General features: G+C 44.2%; 1 protein-coding gene across 2 annotated transcripts in view; it reads left to right on the top strand.

Annotated features, from left to right (window-relative positions):
* The window catches only part of TMEM131 (transmembrane protein 131), a 206,234-nt gene extending 185,692 nt beyond the window's left edge, over positions 1 to 20,542 (top strand). Inside the window, exons 34-41 of one of the 2 annotated variants that reach the window (XM_019660042.1) lie at positions 3,753 to 3,877; positions 4,080 to 4,229; positions 9,819 to 9,984; positions 11,097 to 11,218; positions 11,321 to 11,417; positions 12,276 to 12,373; positions 13,067 to 13,224; positions 19,486 to 20,542. In XM_019660042.1, coding sequence (XP_019515587.1) covers positions 3,753 to 3,877; positions 4,080 to 4,229; positions 9,819 to 9,984; positions 11,097 to 11,218; positions 11,321 to 11,417; positions 12,276 to 12,373; positions 13,067 to 13,224; positions 19,486 to 19,773 — 1,204 coding nt within the window. In that variant the 3' untranslated portion in view covers positions 19,774 to 20,542. Of the gene's footprint in view, positions 1 to 3,752; positions 3,878 to 4,079; positions 4,230 to 9,818; positions 9,985 to 11,096; positions 11,219 to 11,320; positions 11,418 to 12,275; positions 12,374 to 13,063; positions 13,225 to 19,485 lie in introns of both variants that reach the window. The other variant, XM_019660041.1, reaches the window with a different exon arrangement.
* Positions 20,543 to 23,118: the final 2,576 nt, after the last annotated feature.

The raw sequence follows: 23,118 nt of genomic DNA, 5'->3' as shown, positions 1-23,118 counted from the left end.
TGAGAATAGACCTGCGATAATTCTCATGATCATAATTTTACAAACCAAGCTTCTAAGAATTATCTCACCAAAACCATTCCATGGGTGACTTTCACCAAATCTGCTTTTGTTTATTAGCCTGGATGCCTGAGCTCAGTACCTGGGACATATTTTCAAAACAGCTAGTACATGTTAATCTCACCCTCACCCCTCTTCTGCTGACTCCTGTTATGTCCTGATTTGTTATTTAATAAGTTGACCATTAGATTTGATGTTGAAAAGTTTATAGACGATTTCACTGGAGTGCCACTAACCTCGCCAGGGTTTGAGTTCTCTGGTAAACCTCAAGCTAGAGTAGCCGGTTCTCCCGCAGGTTAAAGGGACAGTTACAGTGACAACTCATGCTCTTTTGATATGTCATTACCAGAAGACAATTCAAGCAGTGTGCTTTAAATTGTCTTTATAACTGGAGAAATCCATGTGTAACCTTAGTCTTCTAAAGTCCTTAATCTAGTCTCTTAAGCCCACAGATCTTGTGTTTTTCTGAATTCACGAATAAAGATAGAAGTATTGAGTCAGAATTCATTAGTACTTCAATCAAATACGGAGTTAAACAAATAGAGATGTTTGTTTGCTTGTTTGTTAATAACCAGCAAGGTGGCCTCTCTGAATAGAGCCATTCGCTGTCTCCACTGAGTTAGGATGGTAAGTGCCTTGTGCTGTCATTCAGGCACAGCTGTCATTCAGGTACAGGCACTGCTGCTCGTGGCATTAGTGACACCTGAAATGCCTGTCACCTAACAAGACGTGCTTTCAGTGTGTTACTGTATGACGCCACATATCTGAAGCAAAAAGCTGCACTTTTTTTTTTTTTTATAAGATTTTATTGGGGAATTGGGGGAGGGGAACAGCGCTGGGGAATCGGGGAAGGGGAACAGACAAGTTGCTGTCCTTTTGTTCTTCAGTCTAGTTGTGGAGGACGTCGCTTCACTGGCCCATGTTGGTCATTGAGCTCCTCCTGGGTGAGGCAGATTAGTCACTGGCCACTGGACAGACGCTCACGGCGGCTCTTGGCAGCTCACGCCAGCTGCCAGCCACTCACACCAGCTGCCAGCCACTCATGGTAGCTATGGCAGCCCACTGCAAAAAGCTGCACATTTTTTAAAATGTATTATTATACTACCACTTTCTTTTGGAAGCTTTATCTATTGGCAATAAATGTTTATCTTTTTATCAGTTAGCCAAAAAGCTGATCTTATATTAATTAAACCTGTGACTCAATTCACATTTGCTTTATCAAAAATTAGTTTTTAAAAATTATCAGTATTATTAGAATGTTATGTTACATCATCACTAGGCCAGAAGACCCAAACCCTTAAATGCTGCAGCATTCATTTTTCTATAAGTCACTGGTGATAAAACCAAGGGATGCCTTATTCTCTCCCCATGCAGCCCTCCTGTCAGACTCCCAAGAATTGACATCACAGAAATCACTTCCTAGGTGTGTGGAGCACTGGGCTGTGACGGCGGAGACCTGCTCTGTCCGTTCTCCCCACCTCAGCACAGGTGTGGGCCTGTGGGCCTCCAGAAGGCTGGATGGGAGGTCGGGTCAGGGAGTGACCAGCCAAAGCCCCAGGAAGCCCTGGTTTAGGACACCAGCTGTCCGTTGGTCCTTTTGTTTTCTGTTTGTTTATCAACATTTTACATTTTCATAACTTAGATGTAGTAACCTAAAATAAGCAGAATATTTAATAAATAACTGTGCTCTAAGAATCTGCTGGTACAGCAACCTCAGCTCAGCCATGGGCGCCACACTGCACACTCCTCCAGACCCATCCCCACAGGGAACACCCTTGCCTGGCCCTCAACTCTCAGCCTCCTGCTTCCCCATAGGGGCCTCTAGCAGGTCCTACCTGAGGCCAAAGACAGCATCTGAAGGATCTTTCTAGGTTTCCCTTTTTTAAAAATTGCTTAAATTAGTTGGCTCTCATCCATTTATTCAGAAGCCTTAAAACAGGTTTCTTAATAGATATCATTTGGCTTAATTTAGGAAGGTATGAATCAGCAAAAATAAAGTAGTTGTCTGGCACCTTTTTTTTTTCTCAAAGCCAGTTGATTTTACAGTGGCCCAGAGTTAAAATAGACAGCCCCCACCCCCACACTTATAAACAACTTAAAAATAACTCACACACCACCACCAGAGGACTGGGTGTCTGTCATGGGAGCTTTTGTGTTTTTTATAAAGATGGAGTTTTTAAATAACCCTGTCCATCAGAAGTGGGAGAAGGAGGAAAGATGTATAAACCTGTAGCATTAATAGTCTCACCCACAAACAGTGGATTTTTTCATGTTAGTTTGTTATCCTGCCTTAAATTCTTATTGGGGTTAACCAAGGTCCTTTGGATTTTTGCTTAGCCCTTCTACTAATTCCAAATATAATGCCTATTCATGATAGAAAATTTGTGAAATATAGAGAAACACAAGAATGAAAAGAAAATGACCTTGACCTGGTACCTTATAAAATGTTTGTGAATAGTCTCCGTTCAAATACATTTACTGTTTATGAGATCATACTTTCCATGTCATTTTATGATCTGCTTTTGGGGGAGGTGGTGGGCTAGGTGCCATTGGATCTGGAAAGTTTGAGCCCCTCTGACCTTTGAAATCTGGTGTGAATTAGTCACCTTCTAGGAGTGAGAACTTGGGGCTACAACGGCAGGTTGATGATGTGGCACATTAAGAACCTGGAGGATGGGGCTGGGAGGCCTGAGTGGTGGTTAGAGGGATGGGGACAGGAAGTGCGCTAAGGTGGAAAATGCCAAGCACATCATCTTAAACATCCGCATCAGGTTTTTAATGAAAAGCAAGCTGTCAGCTCAGCCTTGAACTGGCCAGCTTTCCAGCCATCACCATGAACACGGTGGTTACTGATAGTTTTTGGAAGAATTCTCATAAGGCTCCAGGGTTCTGGACCAGATTTGCTTAGCTTCTGTGACTTGAACTTGGGCATTACAGAAACACTTTGCGAAGAATGTCTGTGTGGCCCATGTAGTCCCATTGTGGACACGCTTCCTTACCTGGGCCACCTGCCCAGTCCATTTCTCTGAGAGAGGGCTTCTCTCCTAGCAGACTGTAATATTTTCCTTCTTAGGCTGTGGAAGCTTCAAGCAGCCCAGCACACCTCCCATCTCAGCTGACAGGAAGTTCAGAGCCGATTAATTATCCCAGCTACACATTTGTATGATGTTAAACTCACCACTGAATCTTCTCAAAATAAATCAACAAAAATAGTATTTAAATTTTTGCCTAGGGTTAACCCTGAGTTCAAGAATAAAAAATAAAGTTCATCTGTCCCTACTCACCCTGGACAAGTACCACAGTCCTGCCTTGTAGTGGATTTTTATAGGTAACCCAGGAACTCAGCCTGGTTTGGTCCCTAGTTTCTACAGCAAACGTGTTCAGAACCTTGACGTTAGTAAGTCTGAGACGTTTCTACATCTCCATATTCAAGAACCCCACCAGTGGTCTAGATGCCAAAGTGCAGGTGTGGCTGCCGGCCCTGCACATTACCTGGGCAGGTACTCTGGCCATCACGTTTGTTGTCTGCTCCACTAGGCCTAGCCTCCTGGGCAGCCTCAGCTGGTACTGAGTCAGGACAGGCTGGGAAGCCAGTTTAGGAAAACGCAGCTGAAATTGTAGCACGGTCAGTGCCTCTACTCTCTGTTCCAAAACAAGGGCATGAACTTGAATTTCCCTCCACACTTGTCTTTCAGTTGTTTAGAGCTGCCATACCCGCCACCGCTGGAAAGTAAACCACGGAGAAACCTCCCAACCAAGATCCCTCTCCCAACTGCATTGACGAGCGGCTCCAAACCACGGGGTTCCCAGAAGACAAAAGGTACTTTTCCTCTTGGTCCTATAGATGCTGCCATGATTGGTTATATTGACGTTGTTAGTTTGTCATTTACCAATAGTCATTCGTGGTTAGTCAGTCATGTAAAGGCTACAGCCATCTTCTTGTCCTCGGTGGAAGGGCCATTAAAGCAACCTAAAGAAAGGAACTACCCCTGTTAACAACTTCCTTTTCTGGTTCTGTGCAGGTACAAATAAGTTAGTGGAGACCAGGCCGCCTGCCCTAGCCAAGTTTCTCCCAAGTAGTCAAGAACTAGGCAGCACCAGCAGCTCAGAGGGTGAAAAAGACTCCCCACCGCCAGAGTGGGACTCAGTGCCAGTCCACAAACCCGGCAGCTGTAAGTATGGGGACCAGGGACCATTCTGGGCATGACAGCTATGCAGGGACATCTTGCTTTAAAAGGAGACCTAGTATCTGGTTTGCTGGAGCCAGCTTGTACCAACAGCAAAAGCCCATTGTTAAACGGTCTGCCCGCTGTTGAACTGTTGGAGCGTAATTGGCCTTGATAAGAGTGTGCACTCCAGAGAAACAGCAACGATTCACATTGGGACTTTGGATGCCCAGAAGCTGGTGCCCCAGCACTCCACTGCCCAGTGTCCAAATGGGAAAGCCTCTTTGGAGCAAGGAATCATCCAGAAAACAGCTTCTTTATGAGCGTTAACTCTACAACCCTTACCTGCTTTGTTCCTTACAGTATAATTGTTTCTATAAACATCAGCTCACTCTCAACTTCCCCCAAATCTCTTCCATCACCAACTACGTGAAGGTTTCATTACTTTTTCCTCACTAGCTTCTTAACCTAGTTTCTTGGATTTGACCTGCAGTAAATCATGACAGCAGACAGTCTACTAAACTAAGGTAGAGGTCTTTGACAGAGAGAAGACAACAGAAGACGAGCGCAGAGCAGGGGGAACCTGAGGGCGGGACTGAGGGTGCAGAAAGGGCCACCTTTGGACTGGGTGGTCTGCACCCGCTGCACTATTAGACTTATGCACACTTGACCTGTTTGCACCAAAGGTAAAAGCAAGGTTTAACAACAGGATTCTCTGCGGTGAGGGGATTTCTATGAAGTTGGGTGATTGAAGCCTCAGTAAGGTGGATGGAGGCAAAGAATAGAATTTCCAGTGAGGGGCACAGGTGTGGGCAGTTCACGAGGGGGACGGGTCACTTCTGGGGATATGTGGGGAGGTCAGAAAAGGTGTCTACAAGAGGTGGCTAGGCAAGTGTCAGGATCCTGGTACAAATAATGACCGCACAGTGTAGATGTGTCAGGTAGGCCCACTGCTGGGGGACTTGCACAGAGGGCAGGGGGTGGAGAGATTGAACAGGGCTCAGGCAGGAGACGGTGTTTGGATGTATGTGAGCTTGGGCATCGGGTCAGCAAACAGCAAAGCAGATGAGGAAAGGGATTGGCCACATAATCGGGAGCGAGAGTGGGTGAGGGGCGATGAGGACAGTCAAAGATAACTCCTGAGGCAGGCACAAGGTGGCACTCAAGCTGGGGATGGGTAACTTGGGCTTCAAAGAGAAGGGTGCTTTGCTCGGCAGTGTCACAGTCAAGGACATAGGCCCTGAGCCTTGGGGTCTGGAGGGAGGCAGCTGGTACAGGAGAGAATCTCAAGGGAGCAGGCTTCAGCCTGGAAATGAGAGAACAGACCCCTCACGGACATCGGAGTAGAACAGGCTGTCCTCACTGTAGGCAGGACTTGTGTGGGGCATGAAAGGCCACCAGAAGGGGACCAGGAAATGCACAAAGCTGGACAGATAGGAGAAACAAGGGTAGTGGGGCTGGGCATCTGTGCCAGGATATCTGGGTGAGTGAACAGCCTCAAAGATGGGAGCCCATGGAGACTGAGTTCACAGAGGCCCACGCTTCTGTGTATCAGGTGGCTGGACCAGCTCCAAGGTACACATGGTAGTCGTGCAAGGTGATGTCTTTTTTTAAATACTCTTTTACAATTTTTTATTTTTAATTACAGTTGACCTACAATATCATATTAGTTTCAGGTGTACAACATAGTGATTAGACATTTATATACCTTATGAAGTGGTCCCCTGATTAGTCTAGTACCCCCTAAAAGCTCAGGTAGTTATTTCCGTCTTATTGACTATATTCCTTATGCTGTACTTTCCGGTGACTGTTTTGCAACTGCCAATTTGTATTTCTTAACTCCCTTCCCCTTTCTCACCCAGCCCCCAACACCATTCCCATCTGGCAACCATCAGTTTGTTCTTTGTATTTATGAGTTTCTTTCTGTTTTGTTTATTTTGTTCTTTAAATTCTACATATAAATGAAATCATATGATGGTATTTATCTTTCTCTGTGGCTTGGTTCACTCAGCATAATACCCTCTAGTTCCATCCATGTTGTTGCAGATGGCAAGATTTCATTCTTTTTTATGGCCAAGTAATATTCCATTGTATATATGTATCACCTCTTTATCCAATTGTCTGTTGATGGACTTTTAGGCTGCTTCCATAGCTTGGCTGTTGTAAATAATGTTGCAGTGAATATAGAGGTACATACGAGATCTGACAATTAAGTTCGCGACCTTACTGCAATGATGTTGCTAACCTTTTTTTATATCAGCAGGATTATTCATTATGAATTTGTACCAACTGGACAAACAGCTAACCAAGTTTACTATTTGAAAGTGCTGAAAAGGCTGTGTGAAAAAGTTAGACGACCTGAACTTGTCTCCAACAGTTCATGGCTCTTGCATCACGACAGTGCACCAGCTCACATGGCACTGTCTGTGAGGGAGTTTTTAGCCAGTAAACAAATTACTCACTTGATCTTGCCCCCAATGATTTCTTTCTTTACCCAAACAAAAAGGAAATATTGAAAGGAAAACATTTTGATGATACTCAGGACATCAAAGGTAATACGATGACAGCTCTGATGGCCATTCCAGAAAAAGAGTTCCAAAATTGGCATCAGTGCGTAGCTTCGCAAGGGGAGTACTTTGACAGTGACCGTAGTGGTATTCAGCAATGAGGTATGTAGCACTTTTTCTAGGATAAGTTCGTGAACTTAATTGTCCAACCTCATATGTCTTTTTTAATTAGTGTTTTAGATTTCTTCAGATAAATACCCAGAAGTGGAATTTCTGGGTCATAAGGTAGCTCTAGTTTTAATTTTTTGAGGACCCTCCATATTGTTTTCCATAGTGGTCATACCAATTTGCAATCACCAACAGTGTATGAGGGTTCCCTTTTCCCCACATCATCACCAACACTTATTGTTTGTTTATTTATTGATGATGGCCATCCTGACTGGTGTGAAGTGATATCTCATGGTTTTTATTTCCATTTCTCTGATGATTAGTGACGTTGAGCATCTTTTCATGTCTGTTGGCCATGTGTATGTCCTCTTTTGGAGAAATGTCTATTCAGGTCCACTGCCTATTTTTAAATCAGATTGTTTTATTGATGTTAAGTTGTACGAGTTCTTTATATATTTTGTCTTTAACGCCTTCTTGGATGTATCATTGGTGAATATCTTCTCCCATTCAGTACGTTAATGGTTTCCTTCACTGCAAAAACTTTTTAGTTTGATGTCGCCCCAATTTCTGTATTTTGTTTGTTTGTTTTCCTTGCAAGAGGAAACATATCCAAAAAAATATTACTAAGAGCAATGTTAAAGAGTTTTACTGCTCATGTTTTCTTCTAGCAGTTTTATGGTTTTGGGTCTTACATTTATGTCTATAATCCATTTTGAATGCATTCTTGTATATGGTGTACGGAGATAGTCCAGTTTCATTTTTTTGCATGTATCTGTCCAGTTTACCCAGCACCATTTATTGAAGAGACAGTCTTTACCCCACTGTATATTCTTCCCTCCTTTGTCATAGATTAATTCACCATGTAGGCATGGGTTTATTTCTGAGTTCTCTATTCTGTTCCATTGATCTGTGTGTCTGTTTTTATGCCAGTGCCATGCTGTTTTGATTTCTATAGCCTTGTAGCGTAATTTGATATCAGAGGTGATACCTCCAACTTTGTTTTTCTTTCTCAAGATTGCTGTGGCTCTTCAGGGTCTTTTGTGGTTCCATATAAATTTTAAGATTGTTTGTTCTAGTTCTGTGAAAAGTGCCACTGGTATTTTGATAGGGCTTGCATTGAATCTGCAAGTATAGATTGCTTTGGGCAGTATGGACATTTTAACGATATTACTTCTTCCTATCCATGAGCTGGGAATATGCTTCCATTTATTTCCTTTTCTTCAATTTCTTCTTTCAGTGTCTTATAGTTTTCCCAGTATAGATCTTTTATCTCCTGGGTTAAATTCATTCCTAGGTATTTTATTCTTTTTGATGCTATTGTAAATGGGATTGTTTTTTTAACTTCTCTTTCTGGTAGTGGACATGCTTGTCTTGTTCCTGATCTTAAGGAGAACACTTTTAGTGTTTCCCCGTTGAGTATGACGTTAGCTGTGGATTTGTCATATATGGCCTTTTATTATGTTGAGGTGTGTTCCCTCTATGCCCACTTTAATGAGAGTTTTTATCATAAATGGATGTTGGATTTTGTCAAATGCCTTTTCTGCATCTATTCATATGATCGTATCTTTTTTATCCTTGATTTTGTCTATGTTGTGTATCGCGTTAACTGATTTGCAGATACTGAACTAACCTTGCATCCTGTGAAGAAATCCTACTCGATCGTGGTGTATGACCTTTTTAAAGTATTGCTGAATTCAGTCTGCTAATATTTTCTTGAGGACTTTTGCATATATGTTCATCAGAGACACTGGCCTACAATTTTCTTTTTTGGTAGTGTTTTTGTCTGATTTTGGTTTCAGGGTAATGCTGGCCCCGTAAAACGAGTTTGGGAGCCCTCGCTCCTCTTCAGTTTTGGGGAATAGTTTGATAAGGATAGGTGTTAATTCCTCTTTGAATGTTTGGTAAAATTCACCTGTGACGCCATCTGGTCCAGGACTTTGGTTTGTTGGGAGTTTTTTGATTATTGATTCCATTCAGCCTCAGAAGATTGTATGTTTCTAGGAATATATCCATTTCCTCTAGGTTGTCCAATTTGTTGGCATATAATTGCTTGTAGTATTTTCTTATAATTCTTTGTATTTCTGTGGTGTCAGTTGTCACTTTCATTTCTGATTTTATTTGGGCCCTCTCTTTTTTCTTGATGAGTCTGGTTATAAATTTTATCTTTTCAAAAAAGTATCTCTTGGTTTTATTAATCTCTTCTGTTGTTTTTTAGACTATTTTGTTTATTTCTGTTCTGATCTCATTCCTTCCTTCTACTCACTTTAGGCCTGTTCTTGTTTTATTTCTAATTTCATTGTAATTTTGATGTGGTCGTAGGAGGAGGTAAGCATGTCTGGCATTTACTTACTGTGCCAATTTGACACGTGTTTCTGTTTAGTGCATGCAGAAGAAATATAACACTAGAATTTTTTCCGTTTAAAATTTTTAGAATAGCTGTGTAGACGTAACCCTAAAAGGCAACAGGACTATATTAAGAATTTGTATCCTTGTAAACCAGGTGCCGGAGCACAAGGTATTATGTGGCAAACTTGGTGATATATTGCCCAGGGCTCTGCACCTGCCACAGGTGTGAACTTGTGTGGAAGCACACAGACTTCCAGTCCCACATGTGATTTCCTTTGCCTTTCCCTGAAAGACCTAGAAGACAGGGAAGAGGACCAGAACCATCCAGGGGGTCCTGCACACACAGCAGAGCAATGGGTGCCACTCATGTTTCCAGGAAGGCTGAAGAATGCAGAGAGAGGCAGCTCCCCTTGTTTTCTTTAAGCCTTTGAACAGAACACACATAAAAGGCTTAATTTTGTTTTTCTTTGTAGAGGTTCTTGTGTTCTATATAGTATCAGATAGAACACCAAAAGGAACTGAGTTTGAAGAGTAAAATACCACATGAATGACACCTTATGTTTTTACTTTCCAGCTACCGATAGTCTTTATAAACTTTCTCTGCAAACCCTCAACGCAGACATTTTCTTAAAGCAACGCCAGACCTCGCCGACACCTGCCTCTCCATCTCCCCCTGCCGCACCATGCCCACTCGTGTCCCGCAGCAGCTACAGCAGCATCGTCAACAGCAGCTCCAGCAGGTAGGCCCACCGGTCACTTCCTGTTCCTCGAACACGTTAAGTGCTCCAGAAACCTGAGGCGCCCTCCCATTGAACAGAAGCACTCAATGGCCACAGACTGCTGCCCTGCCTCACCTCCTGTGTCTACCATTGACAGTCGTTCGGCCTTTCACCTGGGGTCAGTTCCCCCTTCTTGCCACCATGGTAGTGCCCTACCCCAGCAGCACCCCCTTTCCTTCCCTTAGCTTCTATCACCCATGGACTGAAAATGCATCATTTTCATGCATCATGACTTATTAGAATTAGGTTCTCATTCACAAGTCAGCAGCACAGCCGGCAGCAAGTGAGGGTACACAGGAGATGTCCTGGGAGGTGTGGAGATGGGTTTATGGGGCATTTTTTTTTACCTTACGGAAGTTTAGCTCAGTTCACAAGACAGGACTGCTGCTGTGGGGGTGCTGCCGCAGTGACGTTCCCACAGCCAGGCGGGACACCTCCACTGCCACTGCTCAGCAGAGGCACAGCCACACTTGTGTTTGTCTGGCTTCTAGAGTACTGTAACCGCAGTAATGATGGGGGCCACGTGCCAGCATGATCTCTGCACCACACGGCTGTCATAGCATCTCATCCTCCCAGCAAGCACGGGTTAGGTACTGTCACCACCCCTGTTCTGCACATGAGGAGGTGTGCCTGCCTGGTTTTGAACTCTTGGCAGAAGAGGCAGTAGCTGCTGAGGCTGGTCAAGGCCGCCATGAACTCCTTAGCCTGTGTTGAGGGAGGAGACTTTCTAAGGATGGGTTCGCCATGTGTTGTTCCCTGTCAGGCGCTCACAGTCTCTTTGTTCACTGCCTGGTGGCCCCCTTCCCAATGCTTCTCTAAAGCAGCCTTTCCAATCCTGATCTCTTTAGTGGCTTTGTATTGTCTTACCCCCTCCCCCCCACCACACATCCCCTGTGTCCCATCTGACTGCACAGTCAGAGGTCCCAGAGCATTTCCATGGGCTGGCCACAGTGAAGGTGCTGGCTGCCTGGGCTCAGCCATGCAGGATCCACAGCCCTGAAGCAAGTGTCCCCAGGCCTCCACGGGCAGTGCTGACGAGGAATGAGTTGTTTTCTCTTCCCCTTTTCCTTCAGTGACCCTAAAACGATGCATCCAAATGGAAGCAAACACAAACTGGCAAAAGCAGCCTCGCTTCCTGGCAAGAATGGCAACCCCACTTTTGCTGCAGTCACAGCTGGCTACGACAAGAGCCCGGGTGAGTGGCCTGGTGTCACGGCCTGTCCCAGCAGAGCTGCAGGCATGGTAGACTTACCTTAGGCCTGATTTCCTTTGATTGACTCAGAGTCCATTGTTACAGGTGGGAATGGCTTCACTAAAGTTTCTTCACACAAAACAGACTTTTCCAGCAGCCTTGGCATCTCACACACTCCTGTAGACAGCGATGGATCAGACAGGTACAATAGACCATTTCAACCCAGCAGAGATGGAGAGGCTTCTCAGGGCGGGTTGGCATCCTCCATCCATACCTGCGTTGCAGGCATGTTCTTCCCTAGATTACAAGTCGGCATTTGCATTAGTGGTCCAGGCGTCTGGGAGTGTCTGGCCGGCGGGTGAAAGCAGACAGCCCAGTTGTTCTCTGACAGCAGGAAGGAGGCGCACACAACACGCCTCACCTGGCACACAGCAACAATCGTGTTCCTGTTTTAAATCTGTTCTCATCCTTCTCCGTTACCATGGCCTCCTGTAAGAAAGGATGGCATCTGATCATTAGAAACAGAAGAACAAAACTGTATTGGAGAGGAAGGAAATTGGAGCAAATAGTAGTATTTTGGAGCAAATAGCAAATTTATAGTAAATTATTGGCCATGCCACTTTGTTGACCCAGAGCCCCTGCGGTGGGCATGGTGGCGTGAGTGCCTCGCTGCACCTTCCCAGATACGTAACAAGTCATAACAGACAGGAAGCAAAGACCCCGTTATACCTGCTCAGCGCTAAAAGCAAATGAGCCCAGGATTTGAAATAGCTTCATAAATCTTCCATTACCAAAAAGTAAACATAAGGAAGAAAGCACTTTTTACTGCAAAACTTACTTTGCACAGGCTCTCAGCTGTGATAAGGAGCTCTGGAACTCGCTCTGCCTTAATCCTCTGTGGTAGAGAAGCTATTTCCCCGTTCTCCCCTCTGTCTTTGTGTTTAATGTTTGAGTACCCCCATTTGAAGCAGCACCTCTGGTTTGTGAAGCCTTACTTAATGGATCCATCTCCGCTAACCGTCATACATTTTGTGTTGCATTTTCCTCTTGTAACATTTAGCTCGGGTTTGTGGAGTCCCGTCAGCAACCCCAGCAGCCCTGACTTCACACCCCTCAATTCGTTCTCCGCCTTTGGGAATTCTTTTAACCTAACCGGTGGTGAGTGTTTAACACTAGACCTGTAACTAATAAGCCTGTGGCCAAAGAAGAAAGGAAGATGAGGTCTAGTTTTATGTGTTGTGGAGAAACACGCTGAGATAGAGAAGAGGGCATGATTGTCATGGAGTAGACATTTGTGAAAGATGCATTTCTTTGTACTTGCGGTCAGGCACCAGTAGACATAAGACACGTGGACTGACCTCAGGGAAGCGGGTCTGTTCTTGCTGTGCTGGGCAGATGCGGGGGCCCAGCAAGAACCTTTGGGCAGAGTCTCCTCCCAGCCTAGAGGTGCAGGGAACAGGCTTCAGGCTGTGTGGGTCCTGCTTGGTGTGTGTCCGAAAGGCGACTCCTGGCCACGCTGGGCTCCTTATTTTTCCTTGCTGTCCAGAATTAGAGGCATTAGCGTTAGCTGTGATAGTAATGTTAGAGTTGAGGGATGTTTGCATTTGATATCACCCAATGAGAGGTTTGGGCAAAGTATGCAAACTGTGTGTTGTATGCTTGAGTTCTGGGGATCTTCCCCAACACCCTCCCCCTCCCCCTCGCAGTGTGGTGGGAGCTGACGAAGTAGGTGTGATGGCTCCAAGTGAATGGAGGTGGGATAAGTGACACTAAGGGAATGCCCCATCCTCTCCTAGGTAAGCACGGCAAAGTAAAATACAGACTTGATGATTATGTCCTTATTTTCAGAAGTTTTCAGCAAACTTGGGTTATCTCGATCATGCAATCAGGCCTCACAAAGGAGCTGGAATGAGTTTAGTAGTGGCCCTTCGTACCTGTGGGACTCGCCAGTGACAGATCCCAGCCCTTCCTGGCCAGCCAGTTCCGGTTCTCCCACCCACACGGCCACAGTGAGTACTTTGGGCTCACTTGTCTTTAGTGCCGCTGACAGTTACTAACAAATGGCGGTAGCAGTTTGGAACGGGTGGGTTAGTACTGTTATTGTCTTGCTGTGTCTCTATATCTGCCAAAGTGACTCATTAGTATTCTTCAGAGCGTTACAGTCAAGAACTTATGGGAAGAGGAGGCTTCCAGTCAAGATGGCAGAGTAGGTAAACACTGTGCTCACCAGGTCCCACGACCACATCAGAATTAACTAAATGATAGAATAGCCATCATTGAGACCTCCTGAAGTCTAGCTGAACAGAAGTTCGATAACTAAACACATACAGAAGAAGCCACGTGGAAACTGGTAGGTGGGGCAGGGAGGCTCCCCCAACCCCACACTGAGCTCCCCAGCCTGGGACTCCAGTACCGGGAAGAAGAGCCCACCCTCACAACACCTGACTGTACAAACCAGTGGGGATTGCGTCCCAGAGAGACAAAGGGCTGCTAGAAACCAAGGTGCTGCTCTTAAAGGGCCTACGCTCAGACTCACTCGCTCTGAGCTCCAGTTCTGGGGCAGCAGCTCTAAAGGCGCCAGGGATATATGGGGAGAAACTAAATTGACTAGCTTTGGGATGAGGGTTGGAGAACCAAGGGTCACGGCAGCTATCTCGGGGGACAGAGCTGCCAGCTCATGACCTTCTTCCTTTGTTGAACTCGCCCCCCTACCCAGCCAACCCAGCTGGTTAGGCACCAAATCTGAGCTCTTTGTTAACCTGGCTAACATGCTTTGCCCCACCCTGGTGATGCCCTGGGACCCCACCAAACTCACCTTGAAACCTCTTGCGGGGCTCCTCCACACAAGTGCCCTGGCTCGGTTTGCACTGCAGACTTTCCTAAAATCTCTCAAAGGTTGGCAAACCCCAAAGAAGCAGCACCTGGCCTCAGTGTGCCCAGTGCCTTTTGCTGAGAAGCGCTAAACCTGGCATAAATGGAGACCAGTCTCAACTTGCATTGTAACTCCCATCAGGGAGGTCTCAGGCTGGCATAAGCAGCAGCCATCCTTGACTTGGAACGCAGCCTCTATTAACCCTCCGTCAGGCGCAACTGATCTCACAGATTCACTGCACACAAAGATGCCGCTATGAAATACGTCTTTACTGTACTAAGTCACAAATACAACTGGCAATAGGTTACAGTATAGAGGGGGAAGATACGGAAGCGATGAGTCATGATACTTAAGTTAACTGTTAGATATTTGAAAATTTGTATGCAGTGAATCTGTGAGATCACTTGTGCCCCACGGAGGGTTAAGTGGCCACAAACTCAGCAAAAGTGGCAGCGGGCCTCAGTTTGCAGAATAGACTCCCAAGTACCACCAAGCACAAGCAGCAACCAACCACAGATCACTTTGTAGCTCCTACTAGGTGGCCCCAAGGCAGGTTCAAGAGGCTCCAGACCTAACACGCCTGGTGGTCAGCTTCAGACCATACAGAGCTCCACCCAATCAGCTCCACAAGTGACACACCCAAAGAGTGGACTCGGCTGGGACCATAGCCTCCCTCTCTGTGGGGTCAGCCCCCACACAACAGCTTGTCCACTGTAGTCACATCCAGCTCTCACAGACAGTCAGCCTGAGGGTTAATCCCACCAATGTGCCAACAGCAATCAGGGCTCATCTACACCAAGAGGGCACAACCCACACAGAGGACACACCTGGAGCACCGAGCCCAGGTGACCAAGGAGACTGTACCACTGGCCCCACGGGACACCTGCTATATAAGTCCATTCTGCCATGACCGGGAAATGTTGTACATCTACCTAATACATAGAAACAAACACAGGGAGTCAGGCAAAGTGAGACAAAGAAACATGTCCTAGATGAAAGAGCTTCCAAGAAAACTCCAGAGAAAGAACTAAACAAAATGGAGGCAAGTAGTCTACCATATGCAGAATTCAAAACACTGGTTATAAGGTTGCTCAGTGAACTTTGGGGAAAAATAGATGAACTCAGGGAGAACTTCCAACAAAGATATAGAACATGTTAAAAAGAACCAGTCAGAAATGAAGACTACTGGGCCGGCTGAGTGGTGCGTTGGTTAAGAACTGGCTTGGGACACCAGAGGGCCCCGGTTCGGATCCCACATATGAGGGCCAGTGACACTGCCCTCTACAGCTAAGATGCTGAACAACAGCTCAAACTGGAGCTGGGCTGCCGTGGATCGCCAGCGACAGCATAGGCTGCAGTCCCCTGCTGCAGTGGGCTGCCATAAGCTACCTTGTGTAGCTGGCAGCCAGCAGTCTCCATGAGCAGCCGTCCAGAGTCCGGCGACTGATCTGCCTTGCCCGGGAAGAGCGCAATGATGGTGCCAGCTTGGGCCAGTGAAGCAACATCCTCCACACCTAGACTGAAGAACAGAACAGCAGCAACTTGTCTGTTCCCCTTCCCCTGATTCCCCAACGCTGTTCCCCTCCCCCAATTCTCCAATAAAAAAATCTTGTTACAAAAAAAAGAAATGAAGACTACAATCAGTGAAATGAATGCACTAGAAGGAATCAACAGCATATTACATGATGAATGATCTGGAAGACAAGGTAGCAGAAAACACCCATCAGAACAGCAAAAAGAAAAAAATAATTTTTAAAATGAGATCATTTAAGGGGCCTCTAGGACAACATCAAGCATACCAGCATTCGCATCATAGGGGTACCAGAAGGAGAAGCAAGAGAACAAAGGATTGAAAACCTATTTGAAGAAATAACGTTTGAAAACTTCCCTAACCTGGCAAAGCAAATAGACATACAAGCCCAGGAAGCAGAGAGAGAGAGAGTCCCAAACAAGATGAACCCAAAGAGGCCCACACCAAGACATATTATAATTAAAATGCCAAAGGTTAAAGACAAAGAAAGAATCCTAAAAGCAGAGAGAGAAAAGCAGTTAGTTTTCTACAAGGGAACTCCCATAACGCTGTCAGCTGATTTCCAAACAGAAACTTCACAGGCCAGAAGGGAGTGGCACAAAATATTCAAAGTGATGGAAAGCAAGGACCAAGATTGCTCTATCCAGCAAAACTATCATTTAGAATCAAAGGACAGATAAAGAGCTTCCTGGACAAAAAATAGCTAAAGGAGTTGCATCACTGCCAAACCACTATTACAAGAAATGTTAAAGAGATGTCTTTAAGAAGAAAAGATCAAATATATGAATAAGAAAATATAGGAAAGAAAATTCTCAAGACAAAGGCAAACAATTAAAAGCAGTGAATCAACCAACTATAAAGCTAGTACAAAGGTTTAAAGAAAGAAGTAGAAAGATCATGTGTAATTACAATAAGAACTTACGGGATACACACAAAAGGGAAAAATAATGACACAAACATGGAAGGGTGAGTGAGTAAAAATTGTAGTGATTATAGAATGTATTCAAAGTTAAGTGACCATCAACTTAAAATACCTTAATATTAACATAGCTTAGTATATAGGAAGTACATGTAACCACAAACCAAAATTTTACAAGAGATATACAAGAAATAAAGAGAAAGGAATCCAAAACAACACCATAGAAGGTTATCAATATACAAAAGAAGATAGCAAAAGAGTAAGAAAGTAACAGAAGAACTACAAAAACAAGACAGTTGAAAAATGGCAATAACTACATACCTATAAATAATTGCTTTAAATGTAAATGGACTAAAGTGAGAAGGGAGGAAATAATAAGATCAGAACAGAAATAAATGAAATAGAATCTAAAAGAATAAAAAACATCAACGAAACCAAGAACAGATTCTTCGCAAAGATAAAATTGATAAACCTTTAGCCAGACTCATCAAGAAAAAAGAGAGGGCCCAAATAAAATCAGAAATGAAAGTGACAACTGACACCACAGAAATACAAAGAATTATAAGAAAATACTACAAGCAATTATATGCCAACAAATTGGACAACCTAGAGGAAATGGATATATTCCTAGAAACATACAATCTTCTGAGGCTGAATGGAATCAATAATCAAAAAACTCCCAACAAACCAAAGTCCTGGACCAGATGGCGTCACAGGTGAATTTTACCAAACATTCAAAGAGGAATTAACATCTATCCTTATCAAACTATTCCCCAAAACTGAAGAGGAGCGAGGGCTCCCAAACTCGTTTTACGGGGCCAGCATTACCCTGAAACCAAAATCAGACAAAAACACTACCAAAAAAGAAAATTGTAGGCCAGTGTCTCTGATGAACATATATGCAAAAGTCCTCAAGAAAATATTAGCAGACTGAATTCAGCAATACTTTAAAAAGGTCATACACCACGATCGAGTAGGATTTCTTCACAGGATGCAAGGTTAGTTCAGTATCTGCAAATCAGTTAACGCGATACACAACATAGACAAAATCAAGGATAAAAAAGATACGATCATATGAATAGATGCAGAAAAGGCATTTGACAAAATCCAACATCCATTTATGATAAAAACTCTCATTAAAGTGGGCATAGAGGGAACACACCTCAACATAATAAAAGGCCATATATGACAAATCCACAGCTAACGTCATACTCAACGGGGAAACACTAAAAGTGTTCTCCTTAAGATCAGGAACAAGACAAGCATGTCCACTACCAGAAAGAGAAGTTAAAAAAACAATCCCATTTACAATAGCATCAAAAAGAATAAAATACCTAGGAATGAATTTAACCCAGGAGATAAAAGATCTATACTGGGAAAACTATAAGACACTGAAAGAAGAAATTGAAGAAAAAGAAATAAATGGAAGCATATTCCCAGCTCATGGATAGGAAGAATTAATATCGTTAAAATGTCCATACTGCCCAAAGCAATCTATACTTGCAGATTCAATGCAATCCCTATCAAAATACCAGTGGCACTTTTCACAGAACTAGAACAAACAATCCTAAAATTTATATGGAACCACAAAAGACCCTGAAGAGTCACAGCAATCTTGAGAAAGAAAAACAAAGTTGGAGGTATCACCTCTGATATCAAATTACGCTACAAGGCTATAGAAATCAAAACAGCATGGCACTGGCATAAAAACAAGACACATAGATCAATGGAACAGAATAGAAAGCCCAGAAATAAGAATATACAATGGGGTAAAGAACGTCTCTTCAATTAATGGTGTTGGGAAACCTGGACAGATAGATGCAAAAAAATGAAACTGGACTACCTTCGTACACCATATACAAGAATGAATTCAAAATGGATTATAGACTTAAATGTAAGACCCAAAACCATAAAACTCCTAGAAGAAAACACAGGCAGTAAACTCTCTGACATTGCTCGTAGCAATAGTTTTTCAGTATGTCTACTCTTGTAAGGAAATCAAGTGAAAAAAAATAAACAAATGGGACTACAAACGAAAACGTTTTTGCACAGCAAAAGTGAGGTTGCGGACCCTGCTTAAGTTTTACCATGTCCAAGGTCGGGCTGAGTGCCGCCTTTACTATGTACGTCTTGCGGCAACTCAGGCCCCACAGAAGCTGCCAGCGGGACACTGCTTTTGTTTCTGAGTAACACCTGTGTCTTCACCTGAGCTTTCTAGTGTGCATTTGTTTGCTTTCAGCTAACTGTTTCTGTGAAAACCATGCTCTAGAAAAGTATTCTTCCCAAGGAAAGTCATCACTGGCTTCAGTTTTCACAAAATTAATGACAAAAAGATACAGTCCCACTGTAATTCTTCATTCTCAGGAAACTAAATTAGATAAAACTAGTACCGTTAAACCTTGCTTAACTTCGTACGCGTAGACTCCCAAGTTTGTCTCCATCTGTAAGCATTTTGGATTGTCTTAAAAGCATCTCAAAGGGCCGGCCGAGTGGCTCAGTTGGTTAAGAGCTCACTCAAGAGTTTGAGCTCTGAGCAACAGTGGTTCGAGTCCAGCCCAAGCTAAGCAGCCGCTGAGCTGCCAACAGGTAGCAGGATGGCTCAGCTAAAAAAAAAAAAAAAAAAAAAGCATCTCAACCACTCCTTAAAACAGGTCAGTCAGTGCTCTAGGCTGCGCAAGCCACACTGTCCCAGTCTGCCACAGGGGCCGGCTGTCGTGACTGTTGGGTGGGACTATTTACAGGGATAGGCAGGGCTGGATTCGGGTCCTGTAAAATATCACAACCATGTGCTCAGACTCTGGAGGGCTGTATGAATAATACATTTGTTATAAAATACATACTGTGAAAGACCTGTGGCCCAGTCCATTTTCCACATCCCCTCACACCTGCCTGTCTGCCCGCCCATCCCGCACCCCACGCTCACACCACATTGTGTTTTGTTTTGCCAGTCGATCCTGGGCAACACCAGCGGTGTGTGGTCCAGCACTCCGTTCAGCAGCTCCATCTGGTCCAGCAACCTTACCAGTGCCCTGCCCTTCACCACTCCAACCAGCACGCTGACCAGCATCGGCCTCATGGGCACAGAGAACTCTGCTCCTCACCCCCCTTCCTCCTCCGCTCCGGCTGAGGACTTGGGACAGACCTACAACCCCTGGCGCATATGGAGCCCCACAATCGGAAGAAGGAGCTCTGACCCATGGTCGAATTCACACTTCCCTCATGAGAACTGCAATTAGGTGCACACACAAAAAAAAAACAGTGGGGCCCCTCGTCTAGATCATATGCCAGCTTCTGAGACGTCTCTGAGGCTCTCACTGCTGTAGCATCCCACACCCCTCCCCCATCTTTGCAAAACAGACTCAAGCAGGGCAGGCTTGGACCACTCGCTGCTTTCAGATCTTTCTTGCAATTATGATAACGTGAGATTTGCTGTTGTGCTTTAGAGAAAAGTCTGAACTTGGCCACAAACTCTCATAAGACCTGTACATCTGAAAATCTTAACTGTTACCAATTTTCCACCACCAGTCTTCTTCCATTCTTTATCTGTAGGAATACAAATTTGCCATTTCAGCTAAGGAAATAATTTTAGTTGATTCAGAAGGCCTGGCATGTGACAATTTTATTAAATTACCAAGTACTAAGTTTGGTTTTTAATAATTTCACAATATTATGCGCCAAGATCTAATTTTAAAATTGTATGAGGACTTTATGCTGAAAAATACAGAGTATTTTTTTAAAATAAGGCTGTCCTGGTTTAAAAGCTGATTACAGAAATGTAAGTCAACTTGAACAGTGAATGAATGTGAAAACATTCAATTGAGACCATCTGCATTTTCTGTGCTGTTTGTACTTGAGGTATGTAACATTTGTATACCTGAACTTATTTTAAAGATAAACCGAAATGCACATAGCCCAGTCTTGGTACAAGATTGAGTGTGTATTTCTTAAAAGTACAACTTTGTGTTGTACTTTGAAATAAATGATGCTTTTTTCAAAAGCCTTGAATTGTTGTGTGTTTTCCTTTTTATACATGCGAGGTGCATGTGTGTGGATACTCCCACACCCAGTGAGCTGTGCTGACACTGACTTCTATGGCGTTTGATTTATCACAGCTGGAACCTCTGGGGTCTAATTAAATTCTGTGTATTTCCATGGCAATCACTGAAGGTCCTTGATAGGAAAAGTTTACACATCTGAAATTTATGTTTCCTTTTAAATTGAAGTGTGTTGACTGCCTTCCAATTTTAAAGCTTCCTCAACTCCTCCAAATGGTACCTGTTGAGACTACACAGATAGCATGCAAGTGTGGTTTGCCAGGGTACGTAGGTGGGGTTTTCTTTCAGAGTTACCTGCTCCAATTTGCTCCTATTTCCAGTCTGTTTTAAAGTCAGCCTTTGGACACACAACCTTTGCTGGGTAACCAGGAGAAGCTAAACATAAATGTTGTTTGAGGTCAAGTACATCATGAAGAACTCCATCCATCCCCAAGAAGGTCAGAGAGGTTCAGTTGAAACTTTGTACTGAGTGGTGTTGAGTCAGCTCAGCAAACCAGCCACAGCGCTTCTCTACCTTGTGCTTTGTCCCTTGGGGACACTAGAGCCCTCTGCAGTCAGGGCCCCTAGTGGACCTGGACTTGTAGTCTAAATGGCAGGGTCTGCTGCGACACTTGGAAAGTCAGAACACACTTAAGACATGAAAATCTATGCCAAAACAAATAATAAGGTGTTATAAAGCTATGAAAACAGGTGAGCATCATGTAAACCCTCATTTACAAAAGAAAAATGTTGGCACATTTTGCCTCCATCAGGGTATCTTGGGCTCCTGAACTTGCTCCTTCATAAGAATCACCTGAGACTCCCATATGGCTGCCTTTAAGTTCTCACTGTACCCTGGGCCGCTCTTATCAGTGGGACAGAGGAATGCCATACACTTGAAAAGGGTAAGAAATTCATCTGTCACCCCAACTTCTAAGATCTGCACCTGAGGAACAAGCCCCCAAAACCTCTACCTTTGGAAGCCAACAGGGCACACATCCACATGACCCATGCAGACTCTCCTACCCCAAGGCCCAGCACAGACACAGCCAACTGAAAAGTGACCAGATTTTGTGTGAAAGAGGCTTATTTGCTTATGTTAACGCATTGGCCTGAGGGGCAGGCCTCTAATTTTAACATACATCTATGTACCTGCTGAAGTACTCTCCAAAGACAGACACCATCGTTATCCCGCTTCACTCCCAAGTCGCTAGTGTCTCCCAGAAAGGTGCTTTTATACTCATCTGGCACCCAAATTTGTGGTTGCTGCCCAGGGAACACCTCCTGATCCCCTGGCTCTGGTCACCAGAGTGGCTTACATTCATGGTCCCCACAGGACTGTAACAAACAGAAGGAGGTCACTGGCTACCACCCCAGGGCACAGCAGAAAGGCCACAGACTGAGGTGCCAGGCTTTCTATAAAAGTGACCTATTAGCTCATTTTCTTAGCTGTGGCCTGAGGGGCAGTCCTCTACACACACATCTAGGGGCCAACTGTAATGTGCAGAGACTGGGGAGGCCAGCTGGTGCCACCTGTGTGCTCTTCTGCCCTGCCCCAAGTTGTCACCGTCTCCCAGGAAGCTTGTGTACACATCTGGCACCCCAGCTTTTGTGTCTGCTGCACAGAGGACACTTCCCTCGGTAGCCTGGCTCTGGTGCCAATGAGGCTTGTGTTCACAGGTTCAACATGAGGATAGAAACAGTTCTTGCCTGGCTATCACCCAGGGATCAGTGCAGAGGGAGTAGACAAAAACACCGTCTCTCAGTCTTCCACTGAAAGGGGTATATTTGCATATTTTAAGAGCTGCTGCCTGAGGATATGGTTTCAAGTCAGCCTGAACCTAGGTACTGACTGAAATCCTTCCCCCCACCCCCACTTTGGGAGACTGACAGGTCTTGGCACACCCTCAACTACTCTGTGCCACTAAAAATAAAGTAGGCTGCTTGGACAGTCACACAGGTTTGAGAGACAACATAGAGGTAGGACAGGATTGAATAATAAGCTTTATCTCCTATGTGAGGCCACTCCTACAAGACTGGGAATGCACAGAAACGAACACAGAGAGTCAAAGAAAATGAGGAAACAAAATAATGTGTCCCAAATGAAAGAACAAGATAAAACCTCAGGAAAAAAAAAAAGAAGAAAAAAAAACCTTAATGAAAGGGAAATAAGTGAGTTACCTGATAGAGTTCAAAATAATGGTCATAAAGATGTTCACTGAGCTCAGGAGAAGAATGGGTGAGCAAGTGAGAATTTCAATTAAGATAGAAAATATAAGAAAGTACAAAATAGAAGTTACAGAGCTGAAGAACACAACCAAACTGAAAAATACACTAGAGTAGTTCAACAACAGACTAGATGAGACAGAAGAAAGGGTCAGTGAACTTAAATACAGGGCAGAACTCATCCAGTCAGAGCAGCAAAGAGAAAAAAAGAATGAAAATAGCTTAAGGGACTTATGGGACAACAACAAGGAGGCCAGCATTTGCATTACAGGAGTCTTAGAAGGAGAAGGGAGGAGAGGGCAGAAAACTTATTTGAAAAAA

This window comes from Hipposideros armiger, unplaced genomic scaffold (assembly GCF_001890085.2).
Source record: "Hipposideros armiger isolate ML-2016 unplaced genomic scaffold, ASM189008v1 scaffold_310, whole genome shotgun sequence".
NCBI classification, from domain to species: domain Eukaryota; kingdom Metazoa; phylum Chordata; class Mammalia; order Chiroptera; family Hipposideridae; genus Hipposideros; species Hipposideros armiger.
The sequence above is the reverse complement of the archived record's forward strand: the minus strand, read 5'-3'. Positions and strand labels throughout refer to the sequence as shown.